The sequence below is a fragment of the Spea bombifrons genome, chromosome 12 (assembly GCF_027358695.1).
Source record: "Spea bombifrons isolate aSpeBom1 chromosome 12, aSpeBom1.2.pri, whole genome shotgun sequence".
Classification (NCBI taxonomy): domain Eukaryota; kingdom Metazoa; phylum Chordata; class Amphibia; order Anura; family Pelobatidae; genus Spea; species Spea bombifrons.
Window position 1 is genome coordinate 26,639,748 of NC_071098.1, and position 26,701 is coordinate 26,666,448.

The 26,701-nt window shown below is 43.4% G+C and overlaps 1 protein-coding gene across 1 annotated transcript; it reads left to right on the plus strand.

Moving 5' to 3' along the window:
* LOC128470124 (glycogen [starch] synthase, muscle-like) lies at nucleotides 1-25,404 on the plus strand. The gene is made up of 16 exons (XM_053451958.1): nucleotides 1-380; nucleotides 7,906-8,087; nucleotides 13,879-14,070; nucleotides 14,547-14,735; nucleotides 15,460-15,604; nucleotides 16,953-17,070; nucleotides 17,305-17,425; nucleotides 17,720-17,826; nucleotides 18,628-18,687; nucleotides 19,109-19,187; nucleotides 19,880-19,993; nucleotides 21,838-21,964; nucleotides 22,998-23,093; nucleotides 23,216-23,379; nucleotides 23,732-23,812; nucleotides 24,073-25,404. Exons 1-16 carry the CDS (start codon nucleotides 263-265, stop codon nucleotides 24,391-24,393), a joined length of 2,214 nt encoding a protein of 737 aa, XP_053307933.1. The 5' UTR covers nucleotides 1-262; the 3' UTR covers nucleotides 24,394-25,404.
* The last annotated feature ends 1,297 nt before the right edge of the window (nucleotides 25,405-26,701 follow it).

The window sequence follows — 26,701 nt, forward strand, 5'->3', positions numbered from 1 at the left end:
GTGCCTGTCAATGCCGCAGGAGGTCTGTGGGAGATCTGATCAGCTGGAGCCCGAGTCCTGATCCTCAGGGTGGGAGTAGCAGGAGAGGAGTCTCGGGGGGTGACAGCTCAAGGGCAAGCAAGCCTGCAGCATCTGATCGCTGGGGGGGCATTACACAGCTTGTAACCCCCCAACCCCCACCCTGCATTTCCGAGGAAATTGCCTAGTTTGGCTTTCCTAAGCTAAAGCTGATCGGAGCCCTCTTGCCCTGATATCCAGCAAAATGCCCCTGGCCCGTAGCCTGTCAGTCACGTCCCTCACTGGTTTGGAGGACTGGGACGATGATCTGAACCTGGAGAACACAGTGCTGTTTGAGGTGGCCTGGGAAGTGGCCAATAAAGGTGAGTATCTGCCACCTATACCAGGTGCACCATACAGCAGCCGGCTGCAGCTCTTTGGGTTTCCTGTGTGGTTGTGTAATGAACTAACCATTCATGTTTTTTTTTTTTTCTTCTTCTTCTTTCTGTTACTGGTTGTTTAATGTTCTAAGTTCCACTGGGAGGCAAAGTTTGTGCCTCACTTCTCAGGCATTTTAAAGGGTTAAAGGTGGAGTTTAAAGCCCTGGGGTTGGGGAAAGAGCGCAATCAGACTGGAAATGAATCGGTCGTTTCTTATTAACGATCCTACATGGCATCTGCCAAGGTTACTGTTGTCCTAGAGATATGTCATGTATGAGCACGTCGTAGTGACAAATCACTGGATAAATATGACTTTTTATATATAGGTTAAATATATATATATATATAATTTAACCATCACTTTGTCAAGCAGGCTGCACCATCCATGAAGAATGTCCGAGGTCATCCTGCTCTCACTTTAACACGGTGGTCTACAGGAGACTATCCTACAGAACTATTATTATTATTATTAATAATAATATTTATATAGAGCATATAGGTTCCACAGCTCTTTACGATGAGTTATGCATAAAAAAAAAAATTACATACAGAAACAAATTGAGACAAGGAAGAAGAGCTTACAGTCTAACGGGGAACACGTACAAATAAATCAATGAAATGATGCTTGGATCTGAATAGGGTTCTGTAGAGCTTGGCGTCTCTGCACGTCCGATGGACGCTGAGGGTTTGTGTTAGATCTCTAAACGGCCGGCTCTAAACTGTGTTATTCTCCGTAGCCGCATGCTGTTGGGAGACTGTGGGAAATGTGGCTTCCCCTTTGGTCCGGTGCCAGCTGCTGAGCAAATAATGTACAGGAAGGCTGGGCCTGTTCGCTGGTTATTGTACCTTTCTCGTGGCAGGGTTGGGGCGATGTTATCGGGCTGGAACTCTAGGTTGTGACATGTTCCGTTCCTGCTTGGAGCGAATCAATAGGTGCATTCTGTGTCAGGGAAACATATAGCACATCCCCCAGCTATAGGCGCTGCATAGATCTTTTCCCCGGTGGGAATGTTTATTAACCTTCACTTGTAGCGTTTTCCTTAAACATAACCGTTCTAAAGCGATCGTTACAAAATATACATTTTGAAGGCCTCCCAACTTTTCTTTTTTTTGGTTCTTTTGACTTATTTTTTATAAGAAACAGTTTATTGAATGTACGTCAACCACAGAGATGCCTTTACGTTTGGGCTGGACGACTTTTTAGCAAAAAGGAGAATATACCTGGATATAATTGGTTATAAGGACAGGATTAGTTAGAGTTTATTGATCTAGTGAGAAGTCGGAGGCTGTTTTGGAGTCAAGAAGGAATATCTTCCCTTGTTGAGGCCAAATTGGAAATGGCTTCAATGTGGGAGTTTTGGCTTCTTCTGCATCAACAGTGAGGTTAATACTTAAAACCCATGGATTAATCATAACACATGTTGCAGAACGTATGTTCTATATTTACACCATGGTCATGTTGAGTAGGGTTAGCATCTATAGTATACCATATAGGCAAATTAGGCAGTTGTCGGGTATGTTGCAGAGGACACCAATTTTGTAGATCAAGGAGGGGAGCGTCTGAGACACAGTTCTAGGTTGCCTAGGCCTAGCCCTGTCTTTAGGACCCAAACAACCTCATGATAGCCCTCTTTTTAGGAGCTCCAGATGTTTGCTTGTGGTTTCAAAGTGTTCTATAATCTTAAAAGTCATAATAATGTTATGTTATCTGGTAAATCTGTTTATAAATCAAACAGATACATTGTTCCCTCTCTAAATACCTTAACTTGTCGCATACTTGGCCATCAAAAAGTTTTAAAAGCCTTGGTAAAACCGTGGCCAACTTTGCCATTGGAACAAATGACAGGCCTGGTATTAAGAAGGTTAGAACCTTTAAAATGAGGTGGCCCTCGCTACATGGCCATTTGCAAATTATGGACATAAGATGTTCCTCGTGGAAGCACTAGCTTGTCATTTCTTGATGGTATCTTAAATGGACCACTTGGGCTCCACTGGCAATTTTAACTCTGGTTTATTAATGAGAACATAATAAACTTGTAGTCTACAAGTTTTGTGGTCCGTAGTGAGATTGGAATAACCATTCTGAAAAGTAGGGTCAGAACCTGATACCGCCATATATTGAATACAGATGGTGGGGTCCAGCTAGGCTTGTGAGATTTAATATGTTTAAGGAAATTGTGTATGGTAGGAGTATAAAGTGACGGGCAGAATAAATGCCCCATAAGCACCAATTACCTCCACGTGCAGACACTTTGTTTATCGTGTTTAGTAGCTATGGCTGAAGCCTCAAAAGAACTCTGTGTTAAAAGATCTTGATGTGTTAAACCTTATTGTCCAGAATCATCAGTTCTAACCCCTTCCCAATTAGACGACGACGTTGTGTTATGTAAGAAACTAATTCAGTTTGGAGGACATGGTCACCCTTCCAGCCGGCAGATAGAGGTCGTAAGGCCATGTTGGTGGGAAGCAGCTGCGTCGTCCTGCTCCAAGACAAAATCTGCCCAGCAGCGGTGTAAATGAGGTCAATCTTGGTTCCTTTTGACATTTGTACGGTTAAAAGGGCACAATGCTTTAAAAATAGTTTGTGTTTCAAACATATATAGACCTGCCTAATCTATGTACGTGTAACTTATGTGTACCCACACAGATTACCAGTTCTTAAAAACCACACACAAAGTGGGCTGTGTATAAGAACGTATTCCAGTAAAGAGTTTGATAAGTGGTCTTACAAAATGTCAGGCGTGATTAAAGGGATCGTCCAGCTGTCATATGCTTTAAAATGATAGCTGTGCCCCCCGTTAAATGATCGTCTCTTCTCTCGTTGAAAGGTTCTGTAGAATCCCCTTCTAGGGATTGACCCCGTTCCCTGCCCCCAGGCTCCTAGGCATGCAGTCTTGGGCTGATATACAAGTGGGTTAGCTGCTTGGTAGAAGTGGTGGTGACTGATATAGTTGGGTTTAGGGCTGCAACTAACGATTATTTTAATAATCGATTAGTTGGTCGATTATTTTTTCGATTAATCGGATAAAAAAAAAACAATATGCAAATTTTTCGTTTATTTAAAATAATTTAATGAACTGGATGTTAAAAAACAACTTAAAATTTACATTAACATTCTTATTTTGTTATGATGTAATAAAAAACAATATTTTCAAAGTACAAGAACCCAAACACAATATTTATGAAACAAAATAACCCCAAACATTCTGAAAAGAGGTGGACTATTACTGTTCAAGAAACTTTGCCCCAGCCCTGGCACTTTGCACCCAGCACTTTGCACCCAGCACTTTGCCCCAGCACTTTGCACTTTCCACCCAGCACTTTGCCCCCAGCACTTTGCACCCAGCCCTGGCACTTTGCACCCAGCACTTTGCACCCAGCACTTTGCCCCAGCCCTGGCACTTTGCATCCAGCACTTTGCACTCAGCACTTTGCACCAGCACTTTGCACCCAGCCCTGGCACTTTGCACCCAGCACTTTGTACTCAGCACTTTGCCCCAGCCCTGGCACTTTGCACCCAGCACTTTGCACCGAGCCCTGGCACTTTGCACCGAGCCCTGGCACTTTGCACCCAGCACTTTGCACTGTGCCCCTGCACCCAGTCTCCAACTCTGCCCTGCACCCAGCCTTGCCCCCACATTCTGCCCTGCCCCCACACTCACACTCTGCCCTGCACCCACTCTGCCCTGCACCCACACTCACACCCTGCCCTGCATCCCCACCCCCACTCTGCCCTGCACCCAGTCTCCCACTCTGCCCTGCACCCACACTCACACCCTGCATCCCCACTCTGCCCTGCACCCAGTCTCCTGCCCTGCACCCCCACTCACACCCTGCCCTGCATCCCCTGAAACCCCACCCCCACCCCGCCGTGGACCCCCACCCCCGCGAATCGCTCTGTGCGAATGGAGCCACTCGCACAGAGCGAACCGCTCTGTGCGAATGGAGCCACTCGCACAGAGCGAACCGCTCTGTGTGAATGGAGCCACTCGCACAGAGCGAATCGCTCTGTGCGAGTGGCTCCATTCGCACAGAGCGATTCGCTCTGTGCGATCTGTGCACATAGACATGAAGAATACTTACCTCCGGAACGCGTCACATCCGTCACGTAGTTAAAAGAAGGCGGAGACTGCAGAGCGTGTAGCAGAAGCGGGGAACGCTCGCGGAGGTAAGTAAAAGGAGCCGAGTGCTCCAACAACGAATCGATTAGAGCTGAAACAACGAATCGATAAAATCGATAATAATCGATAACGGAAATCATCGATAACGATTTCCGTTATCGATTAATCGAGTGATCAATTCGTTGTTGGAGCACTCGGCTCCTTTTACTTACCTCCGCGAGCGTTCCCCGCTTCTGCTACACGCTCTGCAGTCTCCGCCTTCTTTTAGCTACGTGACGGATGTGACGCGTTCCGGAGGTAAGTATTCTTCATGTCTATGTGCACGGATCGCACAGAGCCACTCGCACAGAGCGAATCGCTCTGTGCGAATGGAGCCACTCGCACAGAGCGGTTCGCTCTGTGCGAGTGGCTCCATTCGCACAGAGCGGTTCGCTCTGTGCGAGTGGCTCCATTCGCACAGAGCGGTTCGCTCTGTGCGAGTGGCTCCATTCGCACAGAGCGGTTCGCTCTGTGCGAGTGGCTCCATTCGCACAGAGCGGTTCGCTCTGTGCGAGTGGCTCCATTCGCACAGAGCGGTTCGCTCTGTGCGAGTGGCTCCATTCGCACAGAGCGGTTCGCTCTGTGCGAGTGGCTCCATTCGCACAGAGCGGTTCGCTCTGTGCGAGTGGCTCCATTCGCACAGAGCGGTTCGTGAGTGTGGGTGCAGGGCAGAGTGGGGGTGGGGGTGCAGGGCAGAGTGGGGGTGGGGGGTGCAGGGCAGGAGACTGGGTGCAGGGCAGAGTGGGGGTGGGGATGCAGGGTGTGAGTGTGGGTGCAGAGCAGAGTGGGAGACTGGGTGCAGGGCAGAGTGGGGGTGGGGATGCAGGGCAGGGTGTGAGTGTGGGTGCAGGGCAGAGTGGGTGCAGGGCAGAGTGTGAGTGTGGGGGCAGGGCAGAATGTGGGGGCAGGGCTGGGTGCAGGGCAGAGTTAGAGACTGGGTGCAGGGGCACAGTGCAAAGTGCCAGTGCTGGGTGCAAAGTGCCAGTGCTGGGTGCAAAGTGCTGGTGCAAAGTGCTGAATGCTGGGTGCAAAGTGCTGGATGCAAAGTGCCAGGGCTGGGGCAAAGTGCTGGGTGCAAAGTGCTGGGTGCAAAGTGCCAGGGCTGGGTGCAAAGTGCTGGGGGCAAAGTGCTGGGTGCAAAGTGCTGGGTGCAAAGTGCAAAGTGCTGGGGCAAAGTTTCTTGAACAGTAATAGTCCACCTCTTTTCAGAATGTTTGGGGTTATTTTGTTTCATAAATATTGTGTTTGGGTTCTTGTACTTTGAAAATATTGTTTTTTATTACATCATAACAAAATAAGAATGTTAATGTAAATTTTAAGTTGTTTTTTAACATCCAGTTCATTAAATTCTTTTAAATAAACGAAAAATTTGCATATTGTTTTTTTTATCCGATTAATCGATTAATCGAAAAAATAATCGGCCGATTAATCGATTATTAAAATAATCGTTAGTTGCAGCCCTAGAATCGATCACTCGATTAATCGATAACGGAAATCGTCGACAACGATTTCCGTTATCGATTATTATCGATTTTATCGATTCGTTGTTTCAGCCCTAGTTGGGTTAGGCTTAAGGGTATCCTGAACAGAAGATAAAGCCAAGGACACAGTAAGGATTTGAGGACTTTCTCTTCCTTCCTAACTGTTCTCTTTTTAGCATAATAATTTCCCAAGCTGGAAATAGAGCACTCAAACGAGACCGCCGGCCGCTGATCGTTTTGTGCAGTCCGTGACATTTCTGTACTTTGTCAGACCTGAAATGACAGCATCTCCCTGTACCTGTGAGATGTCCTTGGCATGCATTACGCATTATACAAGCGGTTTTATGGTCGCACTCTTATATCGTGTGTACGTCTCCGTTTTCCACTGATGGACCTGGCACTGGCGATGCCTGCTGTTCTGAGCATTATAAAAATTAAATTTAAAACATTTTGTAGGGCATCTGACACTACGTGAAGCAAGGGAGTGCTGCCATTCCCCATATAGCAAAGGAACAGGGAAAAAAACCTTAATAAATCAGCGTTATCTACGCAGGTATTGGTGCCTAATTGACCTCCAATCCAAGCCATATAAATTAGCCAAATATTGGATACTTGTGATATGGTCTATTCCTAACTAATGCTTGAGGACATGCAAGCTTACATAAAAGGGTTCATTCACCCAACGATGAACCACAGGTGATTCGAGGTGAAACGTGTTATCTCGCCCGCTCGTAGGTGCCGTTTCACTTAAACCAAACATCAACTGGATGACCCAGGTAATCGGAGTAACCTCAGCAGACTTGTCTTTTTTTCTGTCCTCAAAGTTTAAACGTCTAAAAACAACACTGTGACACGCAGAGGTTTTTTTTTTTTCTGTGAAAGCCTTTTTTGGCACCTCTCCCCGTGTCATAAGACTACAAGTTAGAATTAAGTGTTCCCTGTTGCAAGATGAGCAGAGCAAGATCTTACCCTGCTAATGTTCCTTGGCATGGCGGGGTCATTAGGGATAGGGCTTCTTATATTTTGCAGGGAATGTAGAAGAGAATGTAGAAGAGATTCTTCTTACCACTTTCCTGATAGGGTGCAGAATCCCAAGAGCTGGGTCCTCTTTTCCTTCTGGACCAGTATGTCTTAGTGTATATTATCAACCATTTTAATTTTATTAACTTTTACTCTCCCCTTTTCCACCAGCGCTCTAGTATCTGGTGGAATTGATCTGTTGAAATGTTAGAGCCAGGCCCAGACTGGCCATCTGGCATCCTAGGCAAATGGCGGTGGGTCGCTGGCTAACAGCGCTTCAAACTGCTCCAGGCTGAATCGACCCGGCTGCACAAAAACGTTACGTGCCACCCCTCTTATCCACCCGCTGGTTGCACACACATCATTTGGTGGCCACCGATCTTAAAGTGCCACCACATCAACCCCAATCCGTCCATGGTTAGAGGCGCTCCTGTGACTGCATTACGCCTTTGTCAATGTATAGTTGTGGCCCATCAGGACCTTTACTCCGATGTCAGGCTGAACAGACAGATTGTAAGGGTCACACTGTATGGATCAAGGTAACTTCTCAAATCAGTTAGCCCAAGTCCATCCAGAGTGTCTAAATCTAAGGTTGGAATTTTGGTGGAATAGGTCACTGAATGTCATTGCAAGTGGGGACAGGGTACTTACTTCAGTCTTGATCATTTTTGTCTGTAAAATTTTTGGCACGTGACCGAGTTTAATGTTGGCAAAGAATGAGTTGGATATTGCAATGTTTTTATCTCTCGTGATATGTTATTTTTTTGTAGAATAATATTTGATTATTTTTTTGTTTTTGTTTTCCAGTTGGAGGTATCTATACGGTTATCCAGACAAAAGCAAAGATCACTACAGATGAATGGGGAGAAAACTACTTCCTAATCGGGCCCTACTTTGAGCACAATGTGAGAACTCAGGTTGAGTTGATTGAGCCTTCAAATCCAGCTCTCAAGCGTACTCTGGACTCTATGAACTCCAAGGGATGCAAGGTGAGAGATTGAAGTCCTTCCTCGGTGCCATTAGCAAGTGATTATCTTAGATCCCAGTTTTGAACCCTTTAGACTAGTAATTGTGAATGCTTATTCCTTGATCTATGCTTCTTCTTCTCGTATCACATGGAGGTCTAGCTGCCCCTGGTAGGTGGAACTAATTCCCGACAACACTGGGGCTTATCTAGCATTCTACAAAAGAAAACATAATCTGGTTTTAGGATTCCATAAAAGATGGAGAGCTACTGGTTAAACCTAGGAATAAGTTGTCTGACTTGAAATCCTAAAGTCTACTAGATACCTCTCTATAAAGTTCTCTGTTGGTAATGACTCCATGACCAAGACCAGCAGTTCTCTATGACGCTGGAATTAGAAGCACATACTAGGTTTTACCTGCTATGTTCCAGCATGAGAGAGTGCACCTAACATGCCATCATCCTTGACTAAACAAACTACTTATTCATGTCACATTTATTGGCTCCTGCATGAATGAGCGCAACTTCATTACTAGAGCTGAAACAACGAATCGATAAAATCGATAATAATCGATAACGGAAATCATCGATAACGATTTCCGTTATCGATTAATCGAGTGATCAATTCGTTGTTGGAGCACTCGGCTCCTTTTACTTACCTCCGCGAGCGTTCCCCGCTTCTGCTACACGCTCTGCAGTCTCCGCCTTCTTTTAGCTACGTGACGGATGTGACGCGTTCCGGAGGTAAGTATTCTTCATGTCTATGTGCACGGATCGCACAGAGCCACTCGCACAGAGCGAATCGCTCTGTGCGAATGGAGCCACTCGCACAGAGCGAATCGCTCTGTGCGAATGGAGCCACTCGCACAGAGCGGTTCGCTCTGTGCGAGTGGCTCCACTCGCACAGAGCGGTTCGCTCTGTGCGAGTGGCTCCACTCGCACAGAGCGGTTCGCTCTGTGCGAGTGGCTCCACTCGCACAGAGCGGTTCGCTCTGTGCGAGTGGCTCCACTCGCACAGAGCGGTTCGCTCTGTGCGAGTGGCTCCACTCGCACAGAGCGGTTCGCTCTGTGCGAGTGGCTCCATTCGCACAGAGCGGTTCGCTCTGTGCGAGTGGCTCCATTCGCACAGAGCGGTTCGCTCTGTGCGAGTGGCTCCATTCGCACAGAGCGGTTCGCTCTGTGCGAGTGGCTCCATTCGCACAGAGCGGTTCGCTCTGTGCGAGTGGCTCCATTCGCACAGAGCGGTTCGCTCTGTGCGAGTGGCTCCATTCGCACAGAGCGGTTCGTGAGTGTGGGTGCAGGGCAGAGTGGGGGTGGGGGTGCAGGGCAGAGTGGGGGTGGGGGTGCAGGGCAGAGTGGGGGTGGGGGTGCAGGGCAGAGTGGGGGTGGGGGTGCAGGGCAGAGTGGGGGTGGGGGGTGCAGGGCAGGAGACTGGGTGCAGGGCAGAGTGGGGGTGGGGATGCAGGGTGTGAGTGTGGGTGCAGGGCAGAGTGGGGGTGGGGATGCAGGGCAGGGTGTGAGTGTGGGTGCAGGGCAGAGTGGGTGCAGGGCAGAGTGTGAGTGTGGGGGCAGGGCAGAATGTGGGGGCAGGGCTGGGTGCAGGGCAGAGTTAGAGACTGGGTGCAGGGGCACAGTGCAAAGTGCTGGGTGCAAAGTGCCAGTGCTGGGTGCAAAGTGCCAGGGCTGGGTGCAAAGTGCCAGGGCTGGGTGCAAAGTGCTGGTGCAAAGTGCTGAATGCTGGGTGCAAAGTGCTGGATGCAAAGTGCCAGGGCTGGGGCAAAGTGCTGGGTGCAAAGTGCTGGGTGCAAAGTGCCAGGGCTGGGTGCAAAGTGCTGGGTGCAAAGTGCTGGGTGCAAAGTGCTGGGTGCAAAGTGCAAAGTGCTGGGGCAAAGTTTCTTGAACAGTAATAGTCCACCTCTTTTCAGAATGTTTGGGGTTATTTTGTTTCATAAATATTGTGTTTGGGTTCTTGTACTTTGAAAATATTGTTTTTTATTACATCATAACAAAATAAGAATGTTAATGTAAATTTTAAGTTGTTTTTTAACATCCAGTTCATTAAATTCTTTTAAATAAACGAAAAATTTGCATATTGTTTTTTTTTATCCGATTAATCGATTAATCGAAAAAATAATCGGCCGATTAATCGATTATTAAAATAATCGTTAGTTGCAGCCCTATTCATTACATCATTTTGATGCATGATGCAACTCATTATTGATCTCTATATATAATGTGTATATGTGTGTGGTTACGGGTGACCTTGTCTTCTTCATATAGGCTCTTCACTACTTATTGGGCCTTCACAAGGTTACTGATTAACCTCTTTTTTGTTCCTGGGAAACAGAAAGGGTTAACATTGTAAATGCCTGTCCTGGTTTGCAATACGATTGCGTCTTAACTTCAAGGACTTTAGTAACTGTTTAGTAATAATTATGTAATTATATCAGCCGACGCAGACGGAATGTTGACTTGCAAAATCTAAATTCTTAGATAGGACTCTATAAAAGGTTCTCAAACTTTGATCTCATAAGAGACGAGGACGTCTTTTCTACCTCCCGACGGGGCAAGCAGTTCGTTGCTGCACGTAGGTCTTTGTAGCATGGTTTTGCTAAAATGTGCCCTTTTCAACTCTCTTGTCTCTTTGTCTGCTTTTTTTTCCCCCCGCCTGGTTGTGTCTGAGCTCACGATCACATGTCGGGTCACTAAATTTAGCGTCTGTCTGCTGTGACCCCTTGTTATGCAGAGATTTAGTTACCGGCCGATGGAAAGGTCAGTATGCCAAATCTAGACCGTGTTAGTATGAAGCTGCAGATTCCAGAAGCGCGTAAAGAGGGGTCTGTCCTGAGCTCACAGCTGTGACTGTAGTTTAGACGTCTCAAAGTCTGCGCGGAGGGGTCAAATATGTCAAATGAAGGTCGACGATCTAACGCTTAGTAGCTGTTAATTGCATTGGGAGATGAAAACGTTTCAATGCTAGACAAGCCACAAATGTTTGCTGCTGGCGTCTTACTTATAGAATCAAAAGATAATAATATAAGATTAGCACTCGATTCACAAAATCAAAGGTAATGCAGCGAGATTATGGATGGAAAATAGTTAACGGGTGGCTTTTGGGGTGTATTCACTAAACCAGGTTCTTTTTCACGCAGGTTGAACTTCACTATGTGAAGGATCAACCCCCAGCGGCTTCTGCAAGAACCACGTAATCTTAAACCGGTCAGATGGTTCTCCCCGCGTTCTTTATGCGTTTTATAGAGATTGGTTCACTTGCAGAAGAAGCTCACTGGGGTTCAACTCGCCAACAGATTCCCTATTTAGTGAATATACTCCTTAGAATTCGAGAAACCAGCGTGTGCCAAATAAATGCCTGTTGGTAGCAGAAATTAGGAAGGATTGTGATCGTCGCTCGACGGCCGGTGACCGTGGCAGCACTGAGAAGTGCCTTGTTGCTTTACCCGGCAGCTGTCTGCATACGCTACGTGTTTACGCACGGGAAGCTATGTGTTAATGTGCTCCCGGTGCGTTTCCTCCTTGCAGGGGAAAAAGCAGATTTATAAATCTACTGATATTGCATGAAGTGGTAAATGACAGATCTCCTTAATTTCCACATCTTAGAACCATTCTATGCAGTGATAAATAATGACTTCTGCTTCTATAACCCCGTAATGTATAACGTTGTGACAGCAACGACAAGAGATCTTCAGTCCTGCTTTGTTCGACTGTTTATCTTCTCTTGGTAACCTTCGGAAGTGTCCACGTTATTTTGGGTTCTGATGTCCACTAAGTGACCTCCGTGTCTCTTCTTCTTCACCGTGTTGTAACCTGTGACCGGCTGTTTGTTGGCTGGGTCGCGGTGATGTTATCCGGTTAGGTGAGGCTCGGCTTGTCAAAACGTTCTGTTCGTAGACAGGCATCTTCAGAAAACAGAATCTGAGTACTTGGTTGAGGGCTAGATGTTTCTTTCAAAATAGTGATACTTATTTACTCTCTAAAGTACATTAAGGTACATTAAGACCGGAAGGACTTGTAGACAATCCCACACCACCATTCACTTGCCCCTTTGGGTGCCCTCCGTAGAGGCCAAGCATGCTTTGGGGCAATGTCTACAAAACTTCTACGCAATATCATCGAGGGAAGTAGCTTTGAGAACGTTCTAGACATTAAAACCGTGGTCCAGACGTAACTGAGAATTAGACAGAGATACACAGTGAGTAAGTGGCGTAAGTAAGTAAGCGTAGGGACCATATAGCTCATGGCAAATTACAAAACATAAGATCAATATGTGCCTTCATTTCCTTACACTTGTCTACTTAGACTTATCCTTTTTAACCGATCCTCTTACGTAACACTGTCTGGTGTTTATAAGTTTGTTCTGTAAAACTGTAAAATTGCCGTCAAAACCACAAATATTTATTGCAAACGTTCTCTGAGCCCGTGCCCTACGCCTCTCCTAAGCCGTGAGTTAATATTTCACTCTGTGTATGGAATTTTCTTTCTAGATTCTTCACAATCTACAAGGTTACTTATCATACTTTTTACTTAAACATGATGAGTCCTCACCTTCAAGTACCGGTTGTGAGGACCTCTCAGACCATTCAAGAAATAAAGATGGACATCATGCATACCGTACATTTCTGTACACTTATAATGTACACTGTAAAAAGCAAACGTTCTATTAAAAAGTATAGAAGTATAGGAATCTAGAACCGTGGGCAGAATCAGGCTCTCAAACGTAGGTTCTTCAAGAACTTAACGCATTTACGGGCTCTGTGGTGAACGCAGACGAGTCTTGTTTTATTTGTTTGTGGTTTTTTGGAGATTTTGTGCAAGAAGTCCTAAGAAATTCTGCAGGGATTGTGGAAAAACACAACAAGAAATCTAATTGACCATCAGCTATAGGTAATAAGTAGCGGTGTATCAGTAGATGTCATGGCACCACAATTCCACTTTAGGTTGACCGGTTCAGTCCATGAATAGTCCATATGCTGCGTGTTCTAAATAATGCCTGTTTCTGTAAAATAGGAGAAAGGTGTGTTCAGATTAGTGATTATTTAAATTGACAAAATGGGAAGTGACATTTAATAAGAAAAGACCTTTCACAGATCGTTTCCTGTTTAACGAAGCAAAGGTGGACTTTGTATTTTGGAAAAGTAATAGATGTTGATGTTTAGGATAAAAAAGTGAAATAAGATTAAAATAAAATACATTTATATAAAAAATAAGGTGGAAAATTTAAATAAAAAAGCTGAAGAATTTGATCTGGAATGTTGTGGTTCTTCACAAGCCATCGCTGGGTAGCCCCAGAATTTGTTTGCAAAATTGACAGCGTTTTGGGGATTTTTTTTTTTTTTTATTTATTTTTTTTTATAGTTATTACAACCAAGAAAAGAGACAGCTTTCTGTCCAAAGTGAGGTCTGACAATTCCAAATCCATAATGTCTGTTGTCGAAAGTTGGTGACCAAATGAGTTTTGGGTAGAGACAGAAGTCTCGTTCTCCGATATCTAAAGGACGCATGCAGTATAATGCACCGAAGTCCATGCGCAATGAGTCAATATGCGTGTTTATATGTCAATGAAATTATGAAGTCTGCATTCTCAATGCATGCGTTATCAATGAAAAGAACGGCATTATTATATTTTAGTTGTTTATAATCCAGTGTTTTTTGGGGTGACCATTATCACAGCAACTAGCACACAAAGGCTTAGTTGAGATAAAACAATAGAATAAAGGGTTAAAAAATGTTTTAAACTAAAGTTTATATGACACTTCCTCCTAACAAAATAAAACCCCTTCTCTCCGTCTTCTGCGCAGGTGTATTTTGGCCGCTGGCTCATAGAAGGAAGCCCCTATGTAATCCTGATTGATATTGCGGCCACGGCTTGGAGTCTTGACCGTTGGAAGACCGAGCTGTGGGACAGCTGTGCCATTGGAATCCCATGGTATGACCGTGAAGCCAATGATGCGGTTCTTTTTGGCTTTCTTACCGCCTGGCTCCTTGGGGAGGTGAGTACCCGAGACCACGCTGCAGAAGGAGCGTTCAGCTGAACAGAGGGCCGCTACTGCACCAATTGCCAACATACCCCTTCAGATTTTATGTTTTGAAGCGAGCTTATCTTAGGAAAGTGGCAAGGTTAGCCTTAGTAGCTTCAGATCTGCGTTATCAATCAATGTCCTGAACCCCCGTACCCAACAAAGGCCACCAACAACACTCAACAGAGGAGACCTACCTTAACTGAGAGTCCTTTAACAGGGCATTAGAATGGCTGCTTATACACATAAGATGGGTTTTAAATCCATAAATGATTATGTTTTGTTCAAGGTACGGAACTGTGAAAGTCACTATTAATAAAATAATTTTAATATTTGATAGATTATCCAAGAAAACATGCTTTAGTTCTCTTCTCCTTATTTTATCCTTCTCTTTCCTGCTCCTTTTTTTTTCTCCACGATCTTTCATCGCTTTCCTCCTCTTTCTTCAGTTTGCTGCCCAGTGCGAAGACGAGAAGCCATTTATCATCGCCCACTTCCACGAGTGGCTTGCCGGCGTGGGCCTATGCCTGTGCCGAATCCGCAAGCTCCCGGTAGCCACTATATTTACGACCCACGCGACTCTCTTGGGGCGCTATCTGTGTGCTGGGAGCGTGGACTTCTACAACAATCTACAAACGGTGAGATTACGCCTGCTTATCCAAACGCTCGATTAATGTGTGGGTAAACAAGGAAAAAAAACAAAAACATCCACATATTCCACAACGCTGTACAATATAATAAACATTAGAGTAGTTTATCGTACGTTGAACATTTTGAAGATGAAACGTAGTAACTGTACTTCTGATCATTAATACATAAAGGGAATTATTGGGTAAAGGCTTCTAGTGAATACATGAAATGTAAAAGGTGTAGTTAGGGGCTGTTTTTAATATATTTTACTGTTTTTTATTTATTTCTTCCAAAGACGCGTTCATTCAGAAAGATCTAAATCTTGAAGGCTTGCAGAAGTTTGGCTCCAAACTTCTCTACGGGGTTCTAACGAGTCCCCGACATTATAGGGTTTCAGCGTATTATCTCAAATCAGCAGGCGGTTTTTAATCCGCTTTCAGAAAAAAAACAACTGTAGGTTCATTGCAAGCGATGGAAAAGTTAACCCTTTAACTTAGCGTTATGAAGTGCCAGCTTTGGTCCTCCTATATGAGGTTCCACATGCAGGAGATGGACCTGGAGATCTTAAGTAGCTGGTTTATCGTAACTGTTTATCTCTTTTTGTGTGTTTTTATGCCAGAAAACGTTGCAGGATTTGTTTTGACACCATGTAGGTCGGGGAACTCGCTCTAAAACCGCATCTGAATTCCTGAGTGTTTACTTAATATGTATTTTTTCTAATGTTTCTGGCAGTTTAACGTTGACAAGGAAGCCGGAGATCGCCAGATCTATCATCGTTACTGTATGGAGAGGGCAGCCGTCCAGTGCACCCACGTTTTCACCACGGTGTCTCAAATCACCGCCATAGAAGCAGAGCATCTATTAAAACGCAAGCCTGGTAATAATCTATACCGTCCTCAAACCATAGGTTTCAATACGTTCCCGCTACACTAACTGGGATACATTCCCTTATCTCATGGAATATATACTGTGTGTTTATATATATATATATATATATATATATATATATATACCGTATTGGCTCGAATATAGGCCGCACTTTTTTCCCCCACTTTAAGTCTTTAAAGTGGGGGTGCGGCCTATATTCGGGGTCTAGCGCCCAACACCCGGGACATGCATCCTACTCCCCGATACATGCATCCTACTCCCCGATACGCTCAGACAGCCTCCCCTGCCTGCACTTCCCACGAGGGGGGGGCAGTGCCGGCACGGGAGGTTGTCTAAGCGCATCGTGCGGACCGTCCGCACGATGCGTTTTACCGGAGCAGACTCCCGGGTGTCTTGCGGGGCCGGCGGGGGACATCTACGCAATACAACTTCCGGTGCCTGCACTGGATGTGCCGGCACCGGAAGTTGTATTCGCGTATTGCGTAGATGTCCCCCGCCGGCCCCGCAAGACACCCGGGAGTCTGCTCCGGTAAGTCGGGGGGGGGCAGAGGAGGACAGTGGTAGCATATCTCGGGGAGGGAGGACAGTGGTAGCATATCTCGGGGAGGGAGGACAGTGGTAGCATATCTCGGGGAGGGAGGACAGTGGTAGCATATCTCGGGGAGGGAGGACAGTGGCAGCATATCTCAGGGGGGGGAGGAGGACAGTGGTAGCGTATCTCGGGGGGGGGAGGACAGTGGTAGCATATCTCGGGGAGGGAGGACAGTGGCAGCATATCTCAGGGGGGGGCAGAGTGGCAGCATGGTTTTTTGGTGCTTTTTTAAAGAAAAATACTTTTTCTTCAAAAAAGCACCAAACTTTTAGGGTGCGGCCTATATCCGAGCCAATACGATATATATATATATATATATATATATATATATATATATATATATATATATATATATATATATATATATATATATATATATATATATATATATATATAATATATCAAACTGGGATTGTATTAAAACCCTGCTGACCTCTTAGATGGAGATTATATTAGAAGATGGGTATAAATGGACAAAGATTAGATTTTCCATTTTGACCATTGGATGCATTTCACAATGTGTGTGTATTTCCTGGACAATACTTAAAAAATAAATAAATAATAATAAAAATATATATATATATATATATATATTATATTATATTATATTTTAATATAGAAATATATAATATATACGTGTGTGTGGATATGAACATTTCTCGACCGCAATGTTTACATTGAGTCTTCACCTCTCCTTTACGCTGACAGCCTTTTTCTCTGTACTTCTTTTTTCCCTCGAATGCAGATGTAGTCACCCCGAACGGTTTGAATGTAAAGAAATTTTCCGCCATGCACGAGTTTCAAAACTTGCACGCCCAGAGCAAAAACCGCATTCAGGAGTTTATACGAGGCCACTTCTACGGGTGAGATCTTAAAAAAGTGTTTAAAAAATGACGTAACCTTTGTATTTATGATAATCCCCTCGCATTCTGTATTTAATACTTTAATTTGAAGTAAATGGAAATTGTGACTTTTAATGAAAAATCTGAAATTTCAAGTATAAACCACGTGTATGTATATCTGATATGTTCAAGTTTTGTACCTGTTATGTATTATACGTGTACCTTTCACATCCACCATCTGCTGTTCTCTCTCAGGCATCTGGATTTTAATTTAGATAAGACCCTGTTTTTCTTCATTGCTGGACGCTATGAGTTCTCAAACAAAGGAGCTGACATATTCCTGGAGGCCTTAGCCAGGCTCAACTACCTTCTGAGAGTAAATTACAATTTATATTAACTTATTCATGGTGTAAAAAAAAAAAAATATATATATATATATATATATATATATATTATTATTATTATTATTTTTTAATTATTATGTTTAAATGTTTACAATTGTTTAATCATTGCGTACAATTAACCAACATTGTGTGTGTTTATTAGCACGCGGGTAACAGTTTTCTCATACTCTTTGCACCTATAGAATGGAACGTAGCGGGTTGACTCATCGGGAGTTAAATTGTTGCTTTTATATTCTTTGTATTCAAGTATTGAAATCTCTTCACAGGTTAATCAGAGCGATCTCACCGTAGTCACGTTTTTCATCATGCCGGCACGGACCAATAACTTTAATGTGGAAACTCTGAAAGGTCAAGCCGTCCGGAAACAGCTATGGTGAGTGAGAGAATGTCGTCTTCTGTTTGAAGAAGCAGACCATGCCAAGTTAGTAAATTTAATAAATACTGACACAGAAGGAGGAGTGCGCCCTGGTCTTGTGAGCTCACAGTCTATTAGAAAACATTATACATTACGCGAGGGGGCGGTCTCTGCTCACTGTGTCATAAAGCAGGTTTTGTTTACACTACTGTTCAAAAGTTTGGGGTCACACAGCTGTTTTCGTGGGAAATAGGGCAATTTCTCGGTGTAACATAATTGTAAAAGGGTTTTCTAACGATTAATGGGGGTGATAAAGGGAAATTGGAACACAGGAGTGATGGGAGTGATAAAGGGCCATTGGAACACAGGAGTGATGGGAGTGATGAAGGGCCATTGGAACACAGGAGTGATGGGAGTGATAAAGGGCCATTGGAACACAGGAGTGATGAGAGTGATAAAGGGCCATTGGAACACAGGAGTGATGGGAGTGATGAAGGGCCATTGGAACACAGGAGTGATGGGAGTGATGAAGGGCCATTGGAACACAGGAGTGATGGGAGTGATAAAGGGTCTCTGTACGCCTATGAAGATATTTCATTAAAAATCAACTGTTTCCAGTTACAATAGTCATTTACAACATTAACCCCGTCTGCGCTAGATTTCTGATCCATTTCTTTTTATTTTAACGGACACAATTTGCCTTATTTTTTTAAGAAAAGCTATTTCTAAATGACTCCAAATTTTTGAACGCTAGTGTGTATTCTGCATCTGAGACTTATTCTAACCGATCGTCCCATCTGTACCATTACTTCTCTCCAGGGACACGGCTAACGCAGTAAAGGAGAAATTCGGGAAAAAGCTGTATGAATCATTACTAGTGTAAGTATGATGAAACAAACTTTCTATCCGGGCCCAAGATCTTCGCCTTATTATGCACTAATTAATAATAATAATGACATTATATGTCTATAAGACTAGACAAACACGCGTTCCCTTCCTTCATTGACATAATGACTTGGGAAAATATATTGAGTTTCATAGAAAATTGGCTTATGGGAGACTACTATAAAGTGGCCACCCTGACATTACTTGGCCATATAAATAAAAATATTTATGTCTACCTTTTTAAAAAATATTTCTTAATTATGGAAATCTAATTCCCCCTTTAGTTCTTATAAACAAAGTAGTCAATTTCCATGCTTAACGTGTATCTTTTAATTTTTTTTAAATTTATTATTTATTTATTTTGAAGTTTTGTTGAAAGGTGTGTGAATGTATCCATGTTATTTTACGTTTCCAGGGGCAACCTACCAGATATGAATAAGATGCTTGATAAGGAAGATTTTACGATGATGAAGAGAGCCATCTTCGCCACGCAGGTAAGCGAAATGTGAAACATGGCTAGGGAAATATTACTGCTGGACCATTCAGAAAAAGGAAAGCCCCCCTCTGCCTCTTAATTCCTTCCAATAATAATTTACATTCTGGACGGCTATAAATAATTCCTGGCAAAACTGGCTCTAGTGGATCCTCGCAGAATATAATTCTTCTTGGCATTGTTAAAAGGAACCAACCTTGTATTCATATAAAATACGTATTTTAGTCCACTTCCGTGTGGTTTTCTGCATGTAAATCTGTGCATTCATTTATTTAGGTATTGGAATTCTGTCTTATTCCACCCCTCCCTTTTATACTACTACTGAATACAGGAAGCATACCTAAGTATGCTTCCTGCACATGCTCAGTAGAACCCCCGGCCTAGTGAATGTCAGCCGAGCTTCCATTGGAATCAAAGGGAGTAGCAGCAGCCAGCTTTCAGATATCATACATGTGACGGCGGCGGCTTTAGCGACTTCAAACGGAGCTACTGAGCATGTGCAAAAAGTTTACATACTAATGCTTACTGGATTAAGTAGTTGCAGAGGGTGGAGGAAGACAAGACAGAAGTCTCAATGTATAACGCCAATAACTGAAGGGAGGAGCTGGCTCCACTTTGCATTAACAAAGTTTCCGATTGTTCTTTTTAAATATTACGGTTGAATAGTTTAATGACCATGTACTTTCTCCACAGAGGCATTCATTCCCTCCCATTTGCACCCACAACATGCTTGATGACTCCACGGACGCTATTCTGAACACCATTCGGAGAATTGGACTCTTCAACAGCAGCGCTGACCGGGTGAAGGTGAGAGAGGACCCCCCTCACATGTGTTTCATGTATTGGTTATTGGTTGGCGTGTTGTAAAGAAATGGTTCTGTTTCATTGGCATTGTGTAGTTCTCACATTTATAGGTTAAATTCCTTATTTATGGAATAACTATTTAAACATTCTTCTGACACAAGACATTGATTTCTAAAAGAGTGAAGAAATGACAATTTCTTGCTCGATTTCATACCCTTATATGCATCTTGGATTCCTTTATATACATATTAATGTGAAGCCAGTGGGGATGGTCATGATCTATCTCGTTGACTGGCATGGACCTCCGCTTGAGGTCCCAGAAGTTGGTTCAGCTTCACGTCCTGTTTGTCAAAGAAATAATATCTATCTCACGCCCCTTGACTAAAGAAGGGTCGAGCACATTGTGCGAGTGGTGGAAAGTCTGCCTCCTCCTTTACTTTGTGGATATGTCTAGATGGTTTTAGTTACCATAGATGATCCAAATTAGTTGGTGTCTGGTTTCCATTTTCCCCATCTACCACTGTAGATTATTTCCTTGTGTAGTCTGCTACATTCCCTGGGATTCTTGATCATGGTAGAAAGAACAAACTTTACGTTGGCCCTTGGAGAACCAAAACGCTCCTTTATATACATATTAGGATCTTCTTTCTGGAACTCAAGTCAGTGACCGATACTGTTGATGTCTGTAGACGATACAAAATACCGACCATCTTCAGGAATAAGAAGAATACAGGACACTTTCCAGTATGCCACTATTTTGGGTGCCAACCTGGGCCCGGCAAACAGACAGACAGCATCCCACTGAAGGCTTTAGAGCAAATAAGCTTACACATAAGTGACAATGAGCTTTGAAAACGACCAACTCAGAAATCACCAACGTTCCGATAACATCCGTCCTTATCCAACAACAAGATAGCTGGTTGCATTATGGAGTATGGGAGTCGGGAACATCCGTGGCCAAACGTTGCATGTCCCGCATGTGACTGCAGAGGTTAAGGTTTCTCTAATTTCCAAGGTTCAGATAGTTGCCTCCTACAATGTCAAATCCAGCCGCTGTGAGCAGAAATTGCTCTTGAGATGTCTATTCTCCCCAGTTTTGTGTACACATTCACAAGGGACAGCTGACGTGGTTTTTAGCAGCCAGGACATGGGCTCAACGGGTTGTTCAAATCCTCACCCGCATTGAACAGTCTTGGAAAGCAGCCACATGGTCTTTGGGTCACATACTCAGCAGGCTTTTCCGCTGTGCCTTTATGAGATTTCTCTGCTGGCTGAAATATATATAGACGTTTTTATCAATGAACCAAAGGTCATTCTTTCATCTTATCCATGTACAGTTAATGCAGTCATCTGGACAACATAAGTCTAAGTATTATGAGAGGGCACACTTCATGACCTATCTGTAGTAACTGTCTGACTTCCATGCTGGAATCCTGCATCTAGTCAATACTGTGCTGTACACTATGGTTGGTTAGGGTGTTGAGTTTCATCCATGAAGAACCCTGAAGGCAATATAAGCAATTAAGAAATATACCTGGGTTTAAAGCTATAGTGAAGCCAAGACGAGACCGAAGACTGATTAAGTCTGGGTCTCTGCATCAGGAAATAGGGGCAGAGTAGACGGGCCGACTGCCGGCAAATTCTGTGTTTGTAATGATAAGCTAGAATTGTATCATGCTTTCTCAGGACTTTAGATCTTGACTGTAAGGATCTTTTTATTTATGATTTCAACCAAATACTCTATTAACCCCCTCTGGAAGTGTTGCGCATGTGATGAGCTTGCATCTAAGTTTTCAGATGGTACTTTGTCATACTCCTTTTTCTCTCCGTTCCCACTTTTCTCGCAGGTCATTTTCCATCCAGAGTTTCTCTCCTCTACCAGCCCGCTTCTACCAGTGGATTATGAGGAGTTTGTACGAGGATGTCATTTGGGGGTCTTCCCATCTTATTATGAACCCTGGGGGTACACACCTGGTAAGTGTTAATGTTATTTTTAAACTTAGTATAGTATAGTATTGCTAATGTAACGTAACTCCACACCCAGTATATGCGGACCTGCTAAAATTTGTCAGATTACTGAGGTCTTCTCTAGAACCGATGCAACTGCGTGCACAACTTGGTGGTAGAAACGTGGCTCCTTTTTGAGACCACAAATCAGTTGGCTGCCAGTGTGGAGCGCCGTCCTCGTAGAGTGTTTTATATCCGCCATGTGGCTAATTGTACTTTTAGGCAGATGCCAAAAAAATGCTACACATTGAGCAACATACACATAATTCATAAATCAGAAGAAGGCCTTACCATCTAAAGCATGGCACCAGGCCAGAAGGAAGGCGGGTTGAGACGCCAAAGATTAATTTGGCTGGAGAAGCCTTTATCGTAGGTGGTTACAATACTGAAGATTTTCTGAATATTGTTTTTGTATTTATTTTTTGGCCACTGCTTCTGTTTCCAAATTTCTTTTACTAACCCCCCCCCCAATGTAGTTCTGTAAGGGGATCAATAAGCATTCCTTTTCCTCACTCACTCAGCTATAACACATTTTATGGCATTCATGGTATCTGAATTACTTATTAATAAACTAAATTTGCCCTGGATGTGGGCAAGTCAGCCATGGCGGTCTAAGCCCTCTCTGGAGATACACAGGTCCTCGTGTCTTTCTGACAGACACACATTAAGTACTTTAGCCTCACCTCAGCATGACAGCCATTGGGCTCTCTTTTAGATACTTTTTGACAAGACAGCAGTTGGACTCAGGCCTATTTCTGCAACCAACCCTCTAAAGGAAATGTGGATCATCATCAGGTCTTCAATATTTCCTCCCCTTTCTTACGACTCCTGTCGTGCCGTGGCAGCAGGGTAAACCAGTTAGCACCGGCTTGTATCCTGGGCTATTTAATAATGCTTTGTACCCCCTATCTAAGTTTCCCAAGCTGTTTCTTAAAATAAAATGAATGGAATGGAATTAATGAGAAGATTTAACGTTAAGAGGTTTTCTTTCTCATGTTAGCTGAATGCACGGTTATGGGGATCCCAAGCATTTCCACCAACCTGTCCGGATTTGGATGTTTTATGGAAGAACACATTGCAGACCCTTCCGCATACGGTGAGCACATGGCTGTCGTAGCATCTCTGCTCCCTGGGCCTAGTTTACCATTGAAATATGTCGATAAGCCAAACAAACATTACCGAATAAATCGTTTTTCTCTTTCCTTATCTCCCCAACAGGTATCTATATCTTAGACCGGCGCTTCCGTTCGGTGGATGACTCCTGCACCCAACTCACGTCCTTCCTCTACAGCTTCTGCCAGCAAACCCGGAGGCAGCGCATCATCCAGAGGAACCGCACAGAGCGTCTCTCCGACCTGCTAGACTGGAAGTACCTGGGACGCGTAAGACAATCATATATATATATATATATAATACAGGTTATAAAACTTCAAAAATATAAATATTTATACCTCACCTCAACGGCACCTTACATTTTGTGTGTAGGCTTCTGCTTTGGTTTATTAAATGTCGCATAATGCACCATGCAGGCAACACTTTTTTAATTAACTATTTAATTATTGAGTTAATATGTGATTGATTTAGAAAGGATCCAAGAGAGTAGAAGGTGTCAAGTGCGGTGCAAGGATCCTATGTGGTGCCCGATCCTTTGGGATGAGATTTTGTCTGGATAAATCATAAGATTCATTTAGTTTTCTTTCTTTCAGTGTTTTTTTCCTTTTACTTTCTTTACAGTATTACATGTATGCCCGGCACATGGCTTTAGCGAAGGCATTCCCTGACAATTTCACTTATGAGCCTCACGAACCCACAGCAGTAAGTAGATCTACCATGGCTTGCTATGATTTGTACCGTGCTCCAGAATTCAATTTATCTGCACATTAAAGTCTTTTTTAGTTCTCCAGTCTATATTTTTAATATAATTGTTCTTAATTTTGATTTTCAGGTATTTAGGCCTCAGTACCCGTACATTAGGCCGTTCTCCTGGTGTTAATTTAACTTCAAGTAGAGCAGTAGTTGCGTTGACCCATTAAAAGTCCTCAGCAATTCGTTTTTTTTCCATTGTGTCTTCTCAGGCACAGGGCTTCCGCTACCCACGGCCAGCGTCTGTGCCACCTTCTCCATCCCTGTCCCGGCACTCCAGCCCCCACCACAGCGAAACGGAAGATGACGAGCGATACGATGAGGAGGAAGAGGCTGAGAAAGACCGGCAAAACATCAAGCCCCCCGCCGTTGCAGCAACCGGCCCGGCGCCCGAGTGGCGCAAGCGGTCCAAGAAAGGTTCTGTCGACGCGGGGAACTCCAGCAATGCCAGCAACGCCAGCACTCCCACCAACCCTAGTAGCCCAAGTGACCTCAGCAGCCCCACGAGCTCACTCATAGAAGAGAGGAACTAGATATTCCATTCTTTGTTTTTGCAAAGACGGAGATTACTGGTTGTTACCACAAAAAAAAAGGGAAAACATCATAAAAATGAACTGTTCCATGTATTGTTAGCTCTTGACTTAGGTTCATATAAATAATCACTCTTCATTCATCATGACGCCAGTGTTTCACTCCTGATTGTTTTAATATTCGCTAATCAGTAGGTCTTGCAGTTAACTGTAGGTCGCCCTGAAGGAAAACCGAATCCGGGCTGCCCTTATTTCATTACGGTTTATCCTTGGAGACGAACAAGACAAAAAAAAAAGAGGTTACTTCTCTTTTTCAGTGTCCCATTTCTTCATCCAAGCAATGGTTATTTTAATACCTAGGATTATTGTATTATTGCAGAATAGTGTGTTTAAAAAGGCCGTCAACCTTGTGGTGTTGTAGATCATATTGGGCATATAAAGAAAATATCTCTATAATATATTTGCCAACTAGAATATTTTTAACATCCAACCCTACATTGAAACATATTTAAATACAATGGAGATGATCAAAAGCGTAGGTAATTCCCAGGGACAATGCCATATTTTTCCTCTATACCATACACCTCATCCAGCTGCTCCATAAAGTCTTCCGTAAACACAACCTTTTACAGTTATTTGATAGAATTGAGTCCACCTGTTGGCTCTTCAGGTCACCGAGACATGATCTTGCGCTGAGCAGGTCTTCGTTATTGGAGACGGGTGGTTCTAGAATGGTGGAATTTCACTGATGATGATGATGATCTCAAAGCCAAGGTTGCTCCAGAATTCCAAGACTTGACCTCGCTGTTGGAATCGTTCAGAAATGAAGTTCTTTACAGAACAACTGGCTTCAACAACTGTAACGTTTTCCCTGGTTTACAGTACCTCAAATTTATTAAGCTCTGTGAATGGCGCTCTTACGTTTTATCAACATGGTGTGGGTTTGACTGAAGAAACAAAAAAGATGGAGAAGAATTCTTCAAGAAAAGCAACTTTAATATTTAAAAAATAAAATTTTAAAATCTACATTTTTTTTCTTTCCTGGTTTATTTAAACTATTTGGTAAAGGAATGATACATCTTCATGACAAGGGTTAGAATATCTACCCATGCATGCCTTTGTATTCTGTCTTCATACTCTGCTTAGGTGGTGGGGGTTTAAGTTAAGTCTTTTTTTCTACTGAGGTCCAAATGTATCTAAATTGGCTCTCAGACAATGCGTATTGTGGGCTTCATTTGGTGGAGATGGACTGGAGACTTTTTTTTTAAGCCTTCAAAAGCAAATGCTGCATCTCCACGGTTTTTTATAAGTCCACCTAAAGCTTTACATTTGTGGTTCTCAGTCAAAGCTTTTATTAGTTTGTCGATTTCTCAAGTCATTTCTTAGAGAAGACGGGAAATATCCCAGCTTCAAGTTAATTTAAATTGTTTATTGACCAATAGGCAAATGCTGTTGCTCTTCAAGCCAACAACATTCCACGAGGAACTTAGTCTGGTACTTACTCTGGAGTATGGGTTATATAGACCTTATTCTACTCCATGTATTTCTATATAACCCTATCTGGATATTATTTTATGATCTTATCACTTTGGTTGTTCAGACTGTGTTCTAGATCCAAGATCATGTTTACATTCTGGTCCATTAAAGCAAGTCAATGACATCTTTGCAGAGAGGCCTAAAACCACATGAGTGGACAAGTGAATTCCAACGTATCAAATAAATCCAAAATCTGAATAATGTTTAGGCGAGAAAAAAAATCAAAGTGGTTCCTCTTGTTGGTGCAGTGGCTTCTTGCTTGTATTCTTAGGAGTTGGAGCATAATGTTTGGTGGCTTTTCTGGGGCATCTGGGTGAGCGGAGATGTTTTAAAATCTATTTGATTGACTATGCTCACTTTGCAAATAGGGGGAGACCCAATAGTTCTAATGCTGGGCTTGGGTGTTCGGTTGCGTAACTCACCTTTGGGACCTGCCACCATGAGGCAATCCCACAGCGGGCCGGTGGACCTGGTAAGCCACAGAACTGATGCACACAACCGTCATTGCGAAGATGTCTGGGAAAGCCCTAGCACAGCCTGGATTTGGGTACTTGGTCTCATGTAAGTAGAATATAGAAAATTCTACTTAATGGTAAGTTCCTTTTAATTGCTCAATTAAAGCAAAGTGTGGGGAGCATTAAATGTGTTGCCGAAGTTATGTTCATCCGTAGGCATAAGATCTAGGCAGTAGCGGAGTATAAATTTGCTCTGACTTCTTTTTACCAAGAAGTGATGACGGGTTTTGTATTATTTATTCTTAATGGTTAAGGTAAGT

What these genes read in the sequence shown, in the direction of transcription:
- LOC128470124 (XM_053451958.1), top strand. Translation starts at nt 263, where the DNA reads ATGCCCCTGGCCCGTAGCCTGTCAGTCACGTCCCTCACTGGTTTGGAG. An exon ending in TGAACTCCAAGGGATGCAAG is followed by an intron (nt 8,088 to 13,878) that starts GTGAGAGATTGA and finishes TCTTCTGCGCAG; the next exon opens with GTGTATTTTGGCCGCTGGCT. An exon ending in ACTGGAAGTACCTGGGACGC is followed by an intron (nt 23,380 to 23,731) that starts GTAAGACAATCA and finishes CTTTCTTTACAG; the next exon opens with TATTACATGTATGCCCGGCA.